Source organism: Meles meles, chromosome 4 (assembly GCF_922984935.1).
Source record: "Meles meles chromosome 4, mMelMel3.1 paternal haplotype, whole genome shotgun sequence".
Classification (NCBI taxonomy): Eukaryota; Metazoa; Chordata; class Mammalia; order Carnivora; family Mustelidae; genus Meles; species Meles meles.
Window position 1 is genome coordinate 41,060,599 of NC_060069.1, and position 15,789 is coordinate 41,076,387.

General features: G+C 49.7%; 1 protein-coding gene across 3 annotated transcripts in view; it reads right to left on the minus strand.

Moving 5' to 3' along the window:
- MYLK (myosin light chain kinase) overlaps positions 1-15,789 on the minus strand; it is a 180,311-nt gene that overhangs the window by 105,768 nt on the left and 58,754 nt on the right. For all 3 annotated transcript variants that reach the window (XM_046003900.1, XM_046003902.1, XM_046003901.1), the window contains exons 4-11: positions 14,343-14,391; positions 13,272-13,437; positions 12,141-12,306; positions 10,414-10,432; positions 8,813-9,348; positions 8,078-8,284; positions 3,688-3,822; positions 61-213 (exon numbers count right to left, since the gene is read on the minus strand). In XM_046003900.1, the coding sequence (XP_045859856.1) occupies positions 61-213; positions 3,688-3,822; positions 8,078-8,284; positions 8,813-9,348; positions 10,414-10,432; positions 12,141-12,306; positions 13,272-13,437; positions 14,343-14,391 (1,431 nt within the window). The remainder of the gene's footprint in view (positions 1-60; positions 214-3,687; positions 3,823-8,077; positions 8,285-8,812; positions 9,349-10,413; positions 10,433-12,140; positions 12,307-13,271; positions 13,438-14,342; positions 14,392-15,789) is intronic.

The following is a 15,789-nucleotide window of genomic DNA, read 5'->3' on the forward strand; positions in this document are numbered from 1 at the left end:
TTCTCCAAAGCAGGTGTCTGCAGCAAAGTTGCTTCTAGAGAGGCGCCCAGAGGCTCCTACCATGGACAGTGACCCGGGCGCTGCAGGACACCTGCCCCACGGTGTTCTTGGCCAGACAGGTGTAGATGCCATCATCTTCCGGCAGGGCGTCCTGGACGTGGAGCTCGGCCACGCCGGCCTCACAGGAGGAGTGAGCATACTGGATGGGTTGCTCTGTGGAGGGAAACACAGGAAGGCTCAGGCTGGGGGTGGGGGGGCTCCCCAGTGTGGGGCTGCAGCTGTCACATCACCATGCTTGCTCAGATCCACTGCGGGCTGATGACGTGTTTGGCCGTCCCCTAGCCAGCTGGACAGGGGAAGCCAGGTGTTAGGGAGGGAAATGAAGGAGAGACAGTGATTGCTGGGGTGCAGGAGCAAGGCTGGGGCTAGAAGGACTGTGGGGAGAGATTCTGGAGGCATTGCAAATGCAGGAGGGAAGAGGGCATAGTTCTGTGCATTTTGTTCAAAGGAACAGCCCCAACATCCATAGCCTGGACTTCACAGAAGTCTGAGCCTGGAAAGAATCTTACAGGGTCATCTGGCCCAGAGCCCAGCCTCAGGCACAACAGGCCTCACCCAGCAACAGGAGGCTCCTGGCTCCTTTTAGACATCTCCAGAAATAATGAGTCCATTTCCCACTACAGATATTCATCAGAAAGCAAGTGTGTGACCTCAGTCTGATGCTGCAATTCGGTGCATTTTGGTGCATTTCAGGGTTCATGGAAAAGATAAATATGGGAAACTAAAAATGACTCTGGCCCCTTCTTTCCAGAGTCCTGCCACGAGAGGCCCCTTATTCAGGACACATAAAGCCCTGCATGGAGAGAGAATGCATGCTATGAACGTCAGTGGTTTCCTTAATGCTATACGTCCCTGGGACTTTATCATTCCAGGATGTGAGCTTTCATTTCCAGGGGAAAAAAATATCTCATCACTGAAGATTCTGGCCTCAGAACAGGAATGTGTCTGCTCACCATATAGGAAGCAACTGTCAGTTGCTTCCCTTGTCAGGCCCCAGGGTCCTGGTTTGCACTTCATAAAACTGGGGATGGGCAGTTGGGGGGAAGGAGAAAGTGCAGAAAGAAGTCCTCTCCCTGCAGTCCAATGTTTTCTTCTGCACATAGCAACACCTCGTGTCTCCATGACAGTCTGCAGAGACTGCCAAGCAAGCATGCCATAGGGCGGGAAGGAATAGAGTTTGCCCTTCATAAAGGCTGGGAGCTGGGGAAAGGCAGGGGCCAGGATTGGGTGACCAAGAGGACTGAACACTGCTCTTGACTTTTTGTGAAAAGAAATGACACTCTACAACCTCTCTTCCTTGAGAATACCAGTACAATACCAGTACATTCCATGACATCTATCAAAGCGCCTCTGCTGTCGAAATGTGCCAACAAAGTGTTTGAGATCTCTTTTGTTACTGGAGCTAACTCACTTTGGCTCTACACACATGGGATAGAATGGTGGCTCCAGAAAGGAGTTGCGGGCTCCGGGCACTCAGAATCGGGAGACACGGAACTCTCCCCACCAGGAGACTGGGAAGACCAGCTGGTTAGCAGCCCAGAGAACTTGAGCACGATCTCCCTCTAGTGGTAATGGTGTGGAAATGCCAATATTGACCAGAAATAAAAAGGTAGGGTGGCTTTTCCAGGTCCTGAGGGGTACAGGCCAGGCGTCCGCAAACTACTGCTCATGGGTCAAATCCGACCTGCAGCCTGTTTTTGTATAGCCTGAAAGCAAAGAATAGTTGTTACAGAGTTTAAATCGTTGAAAAAAAAATCAACAGGAAAATATTTCGTGATCTGTGAATAGTGTATGAAATTCACATTTCAGTGTCCATAAATAAAGTTTTATTGCAACACTGTCACACTTATTCATCTACATATTGTCTCTGGCTGCTTTTCTGCTGCCACAACAGCAGAGGTGAGTAGTTGTGACAGAGACAATATGGCCAGCAAAGCTGAAAATATTTACTATCTGGCTTTATGGAAAATGTTTCTTGACCCGTGGTCTGGATTCTGAGCCAGAGGGAAGTGAAACTCTCTTACTCAGATCCATTACTAGTCTTTAAAGTCCGTGTTCTGTTCCAGTTGTAAAGAGGCTGCCTCTTTGTAGTCAGTTCCAGGATCCGACAGAAGATCTGTCCATAGCGAGGGGCGGAGGGAAGGGTGACCTCAGTTGTCATTTATTTGCCCAAGAAGATGACACATAGGAAAACTATATTCACCTTTCTCACTGACTAGAGATAATCTCTAGCAAAGCCTAAGCAAACTATACCAACTAAGGAGGTTCACAAGTCACACGTCAATAGTGTAGAAAACAGTTAGGGGCGATTTGGTGCATAGCTGACAGGTGCTGCTGTCCGAAAGGAGCCTGTTCTATCAGCCCTGAGAGGTCTGGGTCCCAAACCTTCTGTTTCAGCCCATCTCCTCACCCATAAAGTGGCTGAAGCCTGGAGAGGTAAAGAGGGGTGTCCAAGGTCCCCCAACCCCTAGATGGCAGAGAAGGCTAAGTGCTCTTGTCTCCTGACTGGCAGCTCTTCCTTCGTCCTCCCCATGGATCCCCAAAGCAGGGGTTCCCAAAGCAGACCCCATTCAATGTCAACAACTTGATGGACTGTTCTCAGTTCTTTTTTGTTTTGTTTTGTTTTTAAGATTTTATTTATTTATTTGACAGAGAGAGTGAGAGAGCACAAGCAGAGGGAGCAGTAGAGGCAGAGGGAGAGGAAGAAGCAGGCTCCCCACTAAGCAGGGAGCCCAATGCGGCGCTTGATCCCAGGAATCCAGGATCATGACCTGAGCTAAAGGCAGACACCCAATGGACTGAGCCACCCAGATGTCCCTGTTCTCAGTTCTAAAATTAGAGTTCTCCTATACTTTTGGAATCAAAAGGCTTTTTTTACCAAGAGAAGAGTGATAATATAGGACAGCAAATTTTTTCAAAAGACCCTACTTGGCAAAAAAAAAAAAAAAAAAAAAAAAGTTGGAATGTCTCTATAGGACTATAACATTAAAAAGAATTGCTGGTCTACAAATCCCAAAATCAACTGCCACTAAATAGAAGTTGAGGTTCAGGGATGTCTGAGTGGCTCAGTCAGTTGAGTGGCTGCCTTCAGCTCAGGTCATGATCCCAGGGTCCTGGGATCGAGTCCCATATCTGGTTCCTTGCTCAGCAGGGAGCCTGCTTCTCCCCTGCCTGCAGCTGCCCCTGCTTGTGCTCTCTCTGACAAAGAAATAAATAAAAGTTTATAAAAATAAATAAATAATAAATAAATAAAAGGTGAGGTTCCACGAGTAACTTCTAGTGTGGTTCATTTATTTGTTAATTTGTTTACTTATTGACTCAACAAATATTTATTGAGGACCTACTGTGAGCCTGGCCAAGTTGGTTGTGCACCAACGTACATTAACTATTTTATATAAAGGATCTAATTCACTTCACAGCCCCCACCCTGGGAGGCAGTTGACGTTATTCCCATGCTGCAGGAGCTCAAGGCTCAGATAGGAATAGCAACTTGCCCGGCGTCCCCTGCCAGCCAATAGCAGACTCCACGGTTCCCTGAGCTCCCCGTACCCTACAGGTTCATGCCAAGCCAAGTGAGAAGGCAGGCAGGGCCAAAGGGCCCATGGGGCTGGAGCAGGGGGAACTCACCATTGAGCAGCCAAGTGATTTTGGGGACTGGGGTCCCCTGCACTGAGCACCGCAGTACAAAGTCCTGGCCCTCAATGACAGTGCAGTCCTTCAGGACCCTGGAGAACGAGGGCGCCACCTCTGGCGCGGCCAGGCCTGCAAGGGCAGAGAACACACAAGCCATCTCAGACCACAGCCGGGGGCCACAGGCACCGGGCTTTCTCAGGATCCTGGTTTGCCCATAACCTCTCTGCATGCTTGGAGGCAGGCTATACCACATGTGTAGAGACCTGAGGCCAGAGACAGAGAAACCAGCAGTGGCTTATTCATGGTCACAGAGCAGCTCAGGTCCACAAGCGCTCAGGACATGGGCCTGCCGCCTCCTCTAGGACTCAAGCTCCTCCTCGCCTGTCCTGGAGCACCCACAGAGCTCCTTCTTCCCTGCTTTCCTGGTCCCCCATTACTCCCAAGCGTCCCTTCTCTCCTTTACCACATCCCACTGGACCTGCATAATCTTGAGAATCTCTTTGAATCTGTAGCGACAAACATGCCCACTGGGGAGGACATTTCAATTTTAAAGTGTTTTTTTTTCCAATCCCAGGACTGGATCAAACAACAAAGACTCACACGTGTCCTAGTTTTCCAACCTGAGCCAATGGCTCAGGACTGCTGGGGGCCTGGGACTATGCATTCCTAAGTTCCCTCAGGACTCTGAGGCATATTTTCATTGAGAACCACTGAGCTGAACTTTCCAGAAGCCCTCAACAGGTGGACTGGGGAAGTATTTTGTAGACTGGTGGGGGGGGGTGCTTAACTAAGAGGAGTAGGGATAGATGGTCTCTTCCACAAGCAGAACATACTACAGAAATGTCAAAGTGGCTGGGAGCCGAGAAGGGGGAAGGGATTTGGTGATTAGAAGAGGGCTCCCCCGTGCCTCTCAAGAGAAGCTATTCCATGCAGCGGAGAGAGGTAAGCTATATTGTATTGTAGGGGTGTAAAGACGAAAGCTGGTACATGAGGGCTTGCCACGTGCCAGGCACCTTCCCACATGAGACCGTGACAGTGCCATGAGATTGTTTTCTTCGGCTCATTTTATAGACCTGGTTAGTAGTTGGTCATAGTCCGGCCGGCAAAGGCAGGCTTTACACCCGGCTCTCTACCTCTGCCTCTGGACTCCCTCCTCCACACCAGAGCTCCCCTATGGGGTGAGCAGGCCGTGGGAGAGTAGCTAAGTCAGAACAATGGTGCATCTGACTGGGTCTGGCGCCAAGGGAAGGGATGGACTGACTACCTGGAGAGGTGTGGGCACCTCTATCCCTTTCCTCAGCCGGCGTCACATTCCCTCACAGGGAATGGCTTTGGGGAGCTGTTGAAAAAAACATGGACTTCATATCAAGCCAACATGGATTAGAAACAGGCTATCTTTTACAAGGCCTGTGACCTTGAACAAGTCATTTAACTTCAGCATGGCTCAGTATTCTCATCTGGAAAATGGGTGTGACTACAATTAGCTCCTCGGACCGCCAGGATAATAACTAAATGGACAACAGAGGTAACACGTTTAGCACAAAGCCTGCCACACTGAGCAGGCTTTTGTGGAGTGTTGGCTATTACCATCTAGGAGAAGCTACACATCGAGATGAGACCTGCAGCGAGTCTGGGGATGGAAGACAGTGGAGAGATGGAGTCGGAGCTTAAGGAGTCACTGAGCAAAAGGCAGATGTTCTTTCCTTTTTCACCAGAGCATGCGTGCAGGGAGAAGGGAGAGGCCTCTGCATGCGGACAGGGGGACAGACGGAAGAAATGGTGGGAGAGTGAATCATCATTGACAAGATCTCTGGGGAGCGGGGAAGGGATGGACAGAGAAGTCCTGGTAAGGGAGACAGAGTTTTACGTGGTAACAGGAGAAAACAGAGAAAGAAGGTGATGCCAAAGAAGCGGAAAGAACACACATTAGGGGACTTCTTGGTGAAGTCGTCCAGAAAGGTTTTAGAATACTCAGTGTCTCCAAGGGGAGAGGGAGCCCAGAAGCACTTTTTTGTAAGGGCAGAGTAAGGCCTCCCGAAAATCTGCTCCTCCACACAGGCAACAAGAACACTGGCCAAAACAGTCAAAATCCACTTTTTCAGAACTCCGGAAATTAACCAAAGGCTTACAACATTCTGAAGGGCATGTGTTCAAAAACCAACAGCTGACCGTTGGTAAGAGGAGCCGGCTTGGCGGCATGCTTAATTCCCGCCCTGTTTGTCCCGGGTTCTGTGGGAGCTTTGAAGACCACTCTTCTCTTTCACCCCAAACTTGCTGCAAGTATAGTTTCAGTGCACGGCTCCCATTTCGTAATAACAGCGGCCACTCCAACAAAAGCCTGTGGGGTTTTAGCCTTTGCTGGACAAGATGCCGCGGGTCCATCCCCTGCACGGAGCCTCGGATGAGGAGGCTCGGACTCTTGGACTTGTGAACTCTACAGGCACTCCCACCTCCAAATGGAATGGAGACTCTTTCTTAAGAAGAAATTCATGGACAGAGTGAAAATGCCAATTAAGAAGTAAACCAATGGGGCGCCTGGATGGCTCAGCAGGTTAAAACCTCTGCCTTTGGTTCAGGTCATGATCCCAGGGTCTTGGGATCGAGCCCCACATCGGGCTCTCTGCTCAGCAGGGAGCCTGCTTCCTCCTCTCTCTCTGCCTGCCTCTCTGCCTACTTGTGATCTCTGGCTGTCAAATAAATAAATAAAATCTTAAAAAAAAAAAAGAAGTAGAACAACAATATGCATGTGGTGAGAAGTCAGACTACTCCCCACCTCTTCCTAAGCATCCCCAGTTTTCTTTCCTTGAGGCAATGTGTGGACCCTTCCAGAAATGTTTAATGTACGCATAAGCATCTCTTTGCACATAATCTACACAGATTCTCTTCCTTTTATGCAAATACATATGACACCTACAGCTCTGCCCTTGGCTCTTCTCCCTTTCTAGCATCTTGGACACGTTTCACCATCAGAGTCCGTAGGTCAGCCATACTCGTTTTACTGGCTGCGTGGAATCCCACTGTAGGGATGAACCACTGAGTTCTTCTCCTTTCTTTTTTCGGAAACGTCTATTATGGCAAATTTCAAATATATACACTAGGAAAGACAGCAGTACTGTGGATTACCATATACTTGTTTCTCAAATTTAATGATTATCGACTCATGGCCCCTCTCATTTCATTTGTACCCCCACCAGCTCCCACTACACACAGATTATTTCGGAAGCAAATATCACCTATCATTTCCACCAGTAAATAACTCATTTTATATCTCTAAAATACACAGGCATAAAACAAAAACAAAAGACCGCCATTCTATCTTAAAAATGGCATTAATTCCATTCTATCAAATACCTTGTGAATACTCAAATTTTCCTGCTCTCATTAAACAAAGTTTTTAAAAGTGTCTCTATCAGGAGCCACACAAAAAAATCCATGGATTGTGATTACTGATATCTCTTACATATCTTTTCACCTAAGTTTCCTATTGGTTGTCCCTCCTTTTCTCTCCTTCTTGCAATTCATTTGTTGAAAAAAACAGGCAAAGGTTATTTATCCATTGAACTTCTAAAAGTCTGAAATTTGCTGACTGTCTCCTTGTAGTTTAATATGTTCCTTGATGGGTCAATGGTCCCTGAATAGCATTTAAATAAGAAGGAAATTTTGTAGAGAGATAGATGGGTACAAAGATATTTATCACAGTTTTGTTACAATAGTGAAAAAATGGAAACAATCAAAATATTTAATAGTAAGAGCAAGTGTAATCAGATACACTATTCTATGAAACATTATATGGCCATGAAAATCACGTTTTTGAATAATATTAAGTGATCTAGAAAGAAATCTATAGAACAATGCTCATGTAACATGAGCAAGGTAGAACAGAAAGCAGTATACAAACAGCACAATGTCGATTTTGTTTTAAAAACATTAAATTTCTGAGTCATTTATTTCTGAGTCATAAAACTGTATTGTGTTTAAATCCCCACAAGGAACAGGCACAACTTTCATAAACAGATATTACAATAAACATAAAAGATGCGGGATCCCACATCATCTCATATGACTCTCAATGCGTATATTTAGTGAATGTTTGATTCTCTGTGGTTAGAAAAGTGAGTCATGGCTCTCCGTGGACAGCTGAAGGGCCCAGAAAAGGAAGCTGTCGCCAGGGCTGGGCATGCTTATTCTGAGGTGACTCTGATGTGAACTCCCTGTCAGGAGTCACCTGTCCTGGAGCAATGACTTTGGGCTTGGCATGTGGGTGGGGATGATGCTTTTATGGGCTTGTACACCCTGTGTGGGGGCGGAAAGAGGCGACATTCCTGCATGGATGCCCCCCCCCCCCCCCAGAGAGAACCCAGGGTGACTGGAGACTTGTACTCACGTTTCACCAGGAGGGTCCAACCACAGGACACCTGGCCTCGGACATTGGAGGCCATGCAGCTGTAGCTCCCACTGTCCCCGGGCCGCGCTCTCAGCAGGCAGAGGTAATGGCGTCCGCCTTCTTCATAAATCTCAACCATGCCTTCTCGTCTCCTCATGGGGGCACCTTCCAGGAACCAGGTCACTTCAGGCTTTGGGGTCCCTGAAACTACAGGGCGAGGTGAAGCACATGAGGCTCTCTGAGAGTGCACTGTGCTTGTGGGGCAGGTGGGATGCTGGACCCAAGGGAGAAACTCGTTCTGGTGTGAGCTGCCCTCCCCCTGAATAGGCTCTTACCCCTCCCCCTGCACTGTGCATGAGTAAACATCTCAAGAAGGAGGCAGCGTCCATGGGGAGGAGGGATGTAGGGTGACAAGTCAGGTCTCTAGATCAGCCAAAGCCGGCAGAAGGGAGGAAAGAGCAGGAGCGCCTGTGGTTTGTTTTTTGATGGTGATGGTGATGATGGGTTTTCCCCTCTAGGGTGGTAAGGATTAGGACACAGGGCCGATGCCATATCCAACAATGAACGGTGGGCCACTGTTGGCTGTTCCTGCAGAACAAGGTATGTTACTAGACTGAGTCCTTCCTATAAGTTGGCTTCCACAGATAACCACTGTGCGCTGATGGAGGGAGTGGCCTCCCAGGGGCTACACTGGTGGGGCGGGGTGGGACCTTGACTTTCCTTAGCTCTACTCACCCTCGCATCTGAACTTGACTGTCTGATCTTCACTGACTTCCTGGCTTTGGGGCTTGCTGTCAAATTTGGGGAAGGTGGAGTCCCTCTGGCTCTCTATGGGGATTTTCCTGGTAGCAACCTTGCTCACCACCTCCTGGCTTCCCAGACCAGTCTGCCTGGCAGGGTGAGTGGCTGGTGAGGACGCAGCTGGCCACTCCCTCTCTTCTCCAGAAGACGAGAGGGTGCTCGAGATCAGTGCTCTGGGTTCTGGCTGGACTTTTGCAGCCTGCAGGGTGATGGTACTGGAAGTCTTCTGTAGGATGGGGCTCCTCAGGGCCTTCCTGGATGAGTCCTCGGATGGCTCTGGCTGGGACTCCTGCAGGGGCTGAGGCTGGCTACTTGGGGCCCAGGTCAGGGAGCTCCCTCTCTGGGCGCTGGAGCAGTTCCTTCTTTCAGTGACAGACTCCAGGCTGTCCACTTTCGGCCCCTGTGTGGTTCCATTGGTCACTTCCTTCCTGTTATCTGAACTGGGCACCTTTGTTCCTCTCACCAGTGACCTGTTTGATGGTGGTTGGGAAGGGCAACGGGAAAGAGTAAGGGGAAAGAGAATGGTTATCTGGTAACTCACAAGCATTACTCATCACAAGCACGGATTCCAGGGATCACAAAAGCCCATGAATGAAGACAGTGGGAGCCAAAGTCTCTCTCTGCAGCTTTCTCAGCTTCCCAAGGCACAGGGCAAGCCACCATTCCTGCCATTTCCTTGCCCCTCGGCCCAATCCAGAGCCTGTTATATCTGCATTTATCCAGTCTGCCTTTATTCTCCCCCCGACCCCTGAGCACCACCCCAGTTGCCACCATGCAGCCGCCTCGCCCCAGGTCCTGGCTACCCTCTCCGATCCACGGCCTGCAAGGCAGCACAGCCAACCTTTGCTGCAGCGAGAATAAGACCGAGCTTCTCAGCGGAGCCCGCAAGGATGCCCTGAGTGAGCCGGTGTCCGCTGCCTCTTGGATCTTGCCAGACTGTCTCCGTGGCCTGCCAGGCTGCTGCCACACCAGTGTTCTTCTGCGGCCCCTGGGGGGCCCACCTGGCTCTCATCTCCCCACTTTCATACATGCTACTGCCCTGCTGGGAACACTCTCCCCGTGCTTTTCCTCGCCTGGCTAATATTCCCCTGCAAGGGCCTGAACTCAAACATCAAGCATCCAGGAAGGGTTTCTCTGACCCTCTAACCTCCTTCCTCTGCCTCGGACCTGCTGCAGCTTGTAACTCTGGCTTCGGGCAGCTCTGCTGAAAGCCCTTTCCCTCCACCAGACATCTGCCCACCCCACGGACCTGGCGTCTAGCCAGCACCCTTCCTAGTGACAGCTAACCAGGACTGGCCAGACGCTGAGAAAGATGACAGCACTGTGTCTTCGAGTCTCACTGTGCTGGCCAGCCTGCGCCAAAGCCTCTGTGGCCTACCATGGCAGGAGAACAAAACCAAGCCTAACAAGGACCCGACTGTCAGCCCTCCCTCCTATGCGGGGACTCAGAAACGCAGGGCATTTCTCTGTTACAACCTCTCTTTTCTTGCAGGGCATGTCAAGATGGAAACAGTGATGACAAAGCCTAGACATACCTATTGGCATTGTCCAAACCTGGAAGAAGGGAGAAGGGGAGACTGTTAGTGGACTATCTTATGTACCAAGAGGAGACAATGATAAGACAGCACTGGTTTTCATTTCTTAGGGAATACTCACCTCCCCAGCTTCTGCCTGGCCCCCATCTATGCTCCTCCCTCTTTCCCTCTGCATCCCTGGTGCTGAACCGCTTGGGTTAACGGGACGAGCTGGGAGCTGGTCAGATCCCCAACTCTGAGATACCGTCGAGGCCTCCATGGCTGCCCTGGGCCTTCTCTGGAAGTCTCGGTGACCATACCCTGTGCCATGTCCCATTCACTGGCCACAGAAGGAAACCAATTGAGGGACAAACCAAAATAAACATCTGAAAATTTCAAACCCAAACAGTTTAAGTTACTTGTGGCCCTCAAAAACAAACCTTCCCAAATGATCAGTTTTGACAAATACCTGCTTTAAAAATGTACGGGGAAAGTATAATTGGATTCAGTTCTTCAAGGAAAAAAAACATACTGCATATTTTTTTTTTCACGATGCATCATTTTTTAAAGATTTTATTACGGAAAATTTCAAAATGTACAGTAGTAGAGAGGATATAACTAACTCTGAAAGCCATCACTCAGATTAAGGAAATAGCACCATTTTGCCTGTCTTTTTTATTTCTTTTTGTTTTGGATTTCAGAGCAGTTTCTTCTGGGAGTTATTTTAAAACACATCCCAGGCAGCATATCATTTTGTCATTAAGTACTTGGGAAGGGAGCAGTTCTTTAATTCAGAGCTAGGACAAGTCAGGGGTGTGGCTTGATCATTCTTCTCAATGCCTAACAGCAGGTCCGATCCCATGGTGAGCTGTGAAGTCTCATTCTTGGGTCAGACCAGGACTTTCGGTGGTATAGAATGAAACAGAGAATACCAGTGTACTGTGTGTGGTACAACTCAGGACTATTTTAATGGAAACAATATGTTTACATCCAAATATATGGCCTGTGTCACAACACAGAACAAAACTCTTTGGGTTGTGAAAAAGACTCCAGGCACAGTGGTAAAGAGAGCAAGGAGGAATAGTTTCTGAAAAGAGAAGGGAATGTGGAAGAAAAAAATCATAGGAGAGAGAAAGGTAAGAAAGATTCCCTGATTCCCCAAACCCCACCTTGCTCAAGGTTCCCGCTCAGTAGAGTGATGTCAACCCCCTTTCCCACCCACACTCCTGCTTCCACAGGCTGGACTTGGCAGAACCAAGGGGAATGTAAAGAGGAGACAGATTCAAAGAGATTTCCAGGGAAGAACTGACCGGGCCGGATGCCTACAGCAAGGAGGAGGCAAGGGTCAAAGGAGATGCTGAAGGGTCAAAGGAGAAGCCTGGTCCAGACGCGGAGGAGAAGCAGAATCCTGGGGTAGAAAGAGTTTAAAGTTGAGGGAATGCCCGATGGGAAGGACAGAGAGGATGATAAGTTAAATTTTAGGCAGGTTAAATTTGGGGTGATGGCAAGGTATTTGGAATGTCCACTCTTCTGGTGGCAATCAGAGGTATAAAAAGGAATGTGAGTGAGAAAAAAGACACTGAAGACACAGGTGTGGGGCACCATGCCGGGACATGACTTTGAGATCCTGGCCCCGGGGGACCGCTCGGGGAGGGGGGTGGGTCAGTGGAACAAAGATCTGTAACGAACAGCAGGGTATAGACACCAGGCAGGGGGGCATCCTGTACGAGCCCCCCACCACTTGATACCTTGGATAGAAAGCTCGGCCGACATGGAGGCCTTCCCTGACCCATTCACCACCAGGCATGTGTACACGCCCACATCATCGCAGCTGACCTCGTGGATTTCCAGAACTTGTACCCCATTCTTCTCAGACATAGACACACGGGCACTTGGCTGCAGGGGAACCTCTCCCTGTGGATGGCAAGAGGACGGCTAGGTCAGAGAAACCTGCTTACTTTGTGGCACCCTCCAAGCCTGGCTGGGATGGACAGCGGGCCTGGGCAGCACAATCCTCTGCTCTGGGCTCTGTCAGTGTGCTCAGAGAGCAGTTTTGGACAATCCATAGGTCCTGACTCGAGGCCCATGTATGTGGTGTGGCGTCAGGTCCAGCTCAGAGCAGGTGTGTGAGCTCGTTTCAGAGATGCCCTCGTTCAGAGTGCCCTACATTCCTCATGTTAGCTCTGCTTGGCCGCCCTCTCCTTTACTCTTTCCAGGCTCAGTCCAGCAGAATTAGGAAATAGGGAAAAGGTGTCCCCTCATTCATTTTGGTCAGGGGCTCCTGTCTGTGAGAAAGCTACTCTCACAGGCCTTGACACCAAGCTTTCCCCAAGGTTCCTCCCTGCCCTGCTGAACACCCACCCCTCCCCTCATGCCCCCTGCTGCTGCCACTCCCCTCCTCCAGCCCTTCTGCTATGCCTTTACACCACCCAGCCCCGAATGAAATACTCCCAACGGTATTTTGAGGGAGGTGGCATCATCTCTGGTCTCTCACATAAGGACACAAATGTTCCAAGAGACCAAATGATTTGCCCAGCATCACATGTTTTACAAACGAGGGAGCTGTGGCTTGAAACTTAGTCTCATGACTTCAAATTCCACTCTCTGGAGATGGTTAGGTCTGTTCTGACGCAGAAACGTTATGCTGTTTGGGGAGTGTGTGGCTTCTAGGACATGGCGGGCTGAGTTACAGAGGCAGAGTGTGCAAACAGCGGCAGGGACAAGCATGGCTATCGGGCATACAGAGGACCCTGGAGAACCATCTACAGTTGAGCAGAAGGGACTGATCAGATAGACAGACACCCGCTGGTCCAAGGGCCTAACCCTCTACATTCAGGGTCCCCGGGCCGGGGCCAGAGTTGGGGCAAATCAAATCTCACCTTGAGCCAGGTGACCTGTGGTTGGGGCCGGCCAGTGATCTTGCACGAAAACCGTCCCATCTGTCCTTCTCGGACTATGGCTCGGCCCAACTTGGTAGCAAACTTTGGTGGGCACTCTCCCCAGATGCTAGGACGGGGCTCCACGGCAGGGGCTGCGAATCTGTCCCTAGAAAGAAATGAGCAGAGAGTCCAGCTGCAATTCAGATCTCTCTGCCCCCACCAATGTCACTTGAGCTGGGTCAGATACCAGCAAAAGGCAGCCTTCCCAATCCTGTGTCTCATGTACCTTCTGGAAAGGTCGGTGGGACCAAAACCTATTTCTTCTACCCCCGATCATGCAGTGAGACTTCATGTACTAGCCTCCTTTGTGGTAAGGTACACCTGCAGTCTACTGAGCTCTGGCCCAAAGCCTGGGTTTGGGCCAACAGGCCATAAGCGGAAGTGATGTGTGCCACCTCCGGGCTAAACCCATAAAAAGCCCCTGTGAGATTCTCCACGCTCTCTCTTGTCCATCCTTCTGGCTGGATACAGAAGATCCAAGAGAGGCTCCAAGGCCAAGAGATGATGGAACTGCAAAAGGGAAGGAGCCCGGGTCCCTGAACGATGATGGTAAGGTTCTCTGTTTTAGAATACCTAAGTTGACTGCTTGAGCAAGAAATAAACTTTCCCTGTGTTAAACTGTTGCCATTTGGGGGCTGGTGTGTTTTAACTGCTACTGTTACTTATCTTTACCAACAAAGGTTTCCTTTCCCTAAGAAGTGCCCCCCATATGGATGGCCTCTTCCAGGTCTGCTTACTTAAATCTGACTATTGCCTTGACTGTCAGCGATCCCTGCAGACTACGGACGCACAGTACACTCCCTCAGTGTGTAGCAGCTAGACCGCCCAAAGGGGCAATCCCATAGGCTAGCGGGTCAGGAGGCACTGTGCGACAGCCACATCATATCCCAGGGGGCTTTTGCTATTACAGCCCAGGATGCCCAGGAAGACTTATGCCGCAGACCTGTTCTGTCAGGTCAGTAGAAAAAGCTAATGCCCCCCTTACCCTGGTCTGAACATCCCACAACTTACCCCAAGGTTTTGGAAACAGCAGGCTGACCATGCTTCTTCATAAATCCTCCTGTGAGGAGGAAACAGAGAGAGAGGCTTGAAGAGTCCAGTCTAAGCCACCAATTTGGAGCAACGAAGGTCAAGAAGAGTCAACCACAGAGGTAGAGTGGGATAATGCCGGGAAACAGTTCACCTTGACTGAGCCTGTCCTGGGCCAGGCAGGACACCAGGGTGGACACCTGACATGCATCACTTAAGGCTGGTACTAAGTTGTCCTTCTAGTTCTTAAACAGATGAGAAAAAGGAGTCATAGAGCCAGTATTAGTGCAGAAACGTATCCATGCACACCTGTTCTAGATCATTCAACCATTCTGCTGAGCCAATGGACCTTCTATTCTGGGGATTATCGGTAGTGATCCAGAACCTCTCTAGATGAGGACCCTGGCGGAGCGAGGGAGGGAGACGCACATACATCTCTCTCACCGGATCTATTCACGCTGGATACAATCACCATTCCATCCTCCCACATGTGGCCCAGCAAACAGCAAGATCTGTCCTGCTGGCGTGGAGCAGACCCCTGGTGCTGGGCTCACCAGAACCCACACCAGCAGTTCTGTGGACACTGCGGGTCCTGGGTAAGGTGCTGTCATGCCGGACAGGATGTGGTTAAACAGCAAACCCAGTCAGAGGAGGGCATGGAGAGGGACCATTCCTAATGTGACCAGGAACAGGAAGTGACCATAATGTGCAGGGGGAAAGGAGGACATTTCTGAGATAGTGATCAGCCTGGGAGTTGTTCTTTTTTTGCCACAAGCTGGGAATGTTTATAAAACCCCACCCAAGGCACACACAGAAAGCATGGAAGTCTTTCCCTGAATATCAGCAGGCAACTGCAATGGGAAATTTGCAGAGTGTTTACTGGAAAAGGGTAAACTTCCTTAAATTCCAGCACCCATCGCATCTGTACGAATGCGTAGGAAGATGGGAATGGGGGCTGCGTGTTTCCTTTGGCGTATCTGGCTCAAGGATTAAAGAACCTTAGTGAGAAAGGATTAATAGCAAACACCAACATTACATGTAAGCTAGGGCTCCAGGCCGCTGACAATGATTATACATGTATCTCTATTTAACACCACTCTGTCACGAGTTGTGTATGGTTTTCATTCCATAATGTGGGTTTGGTTCTTGTCACTCAATAGTGTATTCAAGGTTAAAAGGAATTCTAAGCAGATAAAAGGAGAAACTTGTGCCGGGAGGACCCAACTGACCATCACCAGCAGGATGCTGGGGCCCCTCAGACGATCACCCTCCAGATGCTGGAGGAAGGACCAGCCAGTCAGTCCTTTTTGAAAGTATTGGAGCTGGGAAGCCTGGGTGGCTCAGTGGGTTAAAGCCTCTGCCTTCGGCTCGGGTCATGGTCCCAGGGTCCTGGGATGGAGCCCCGCATTGGGCTCTCTGCTCCTCCTAG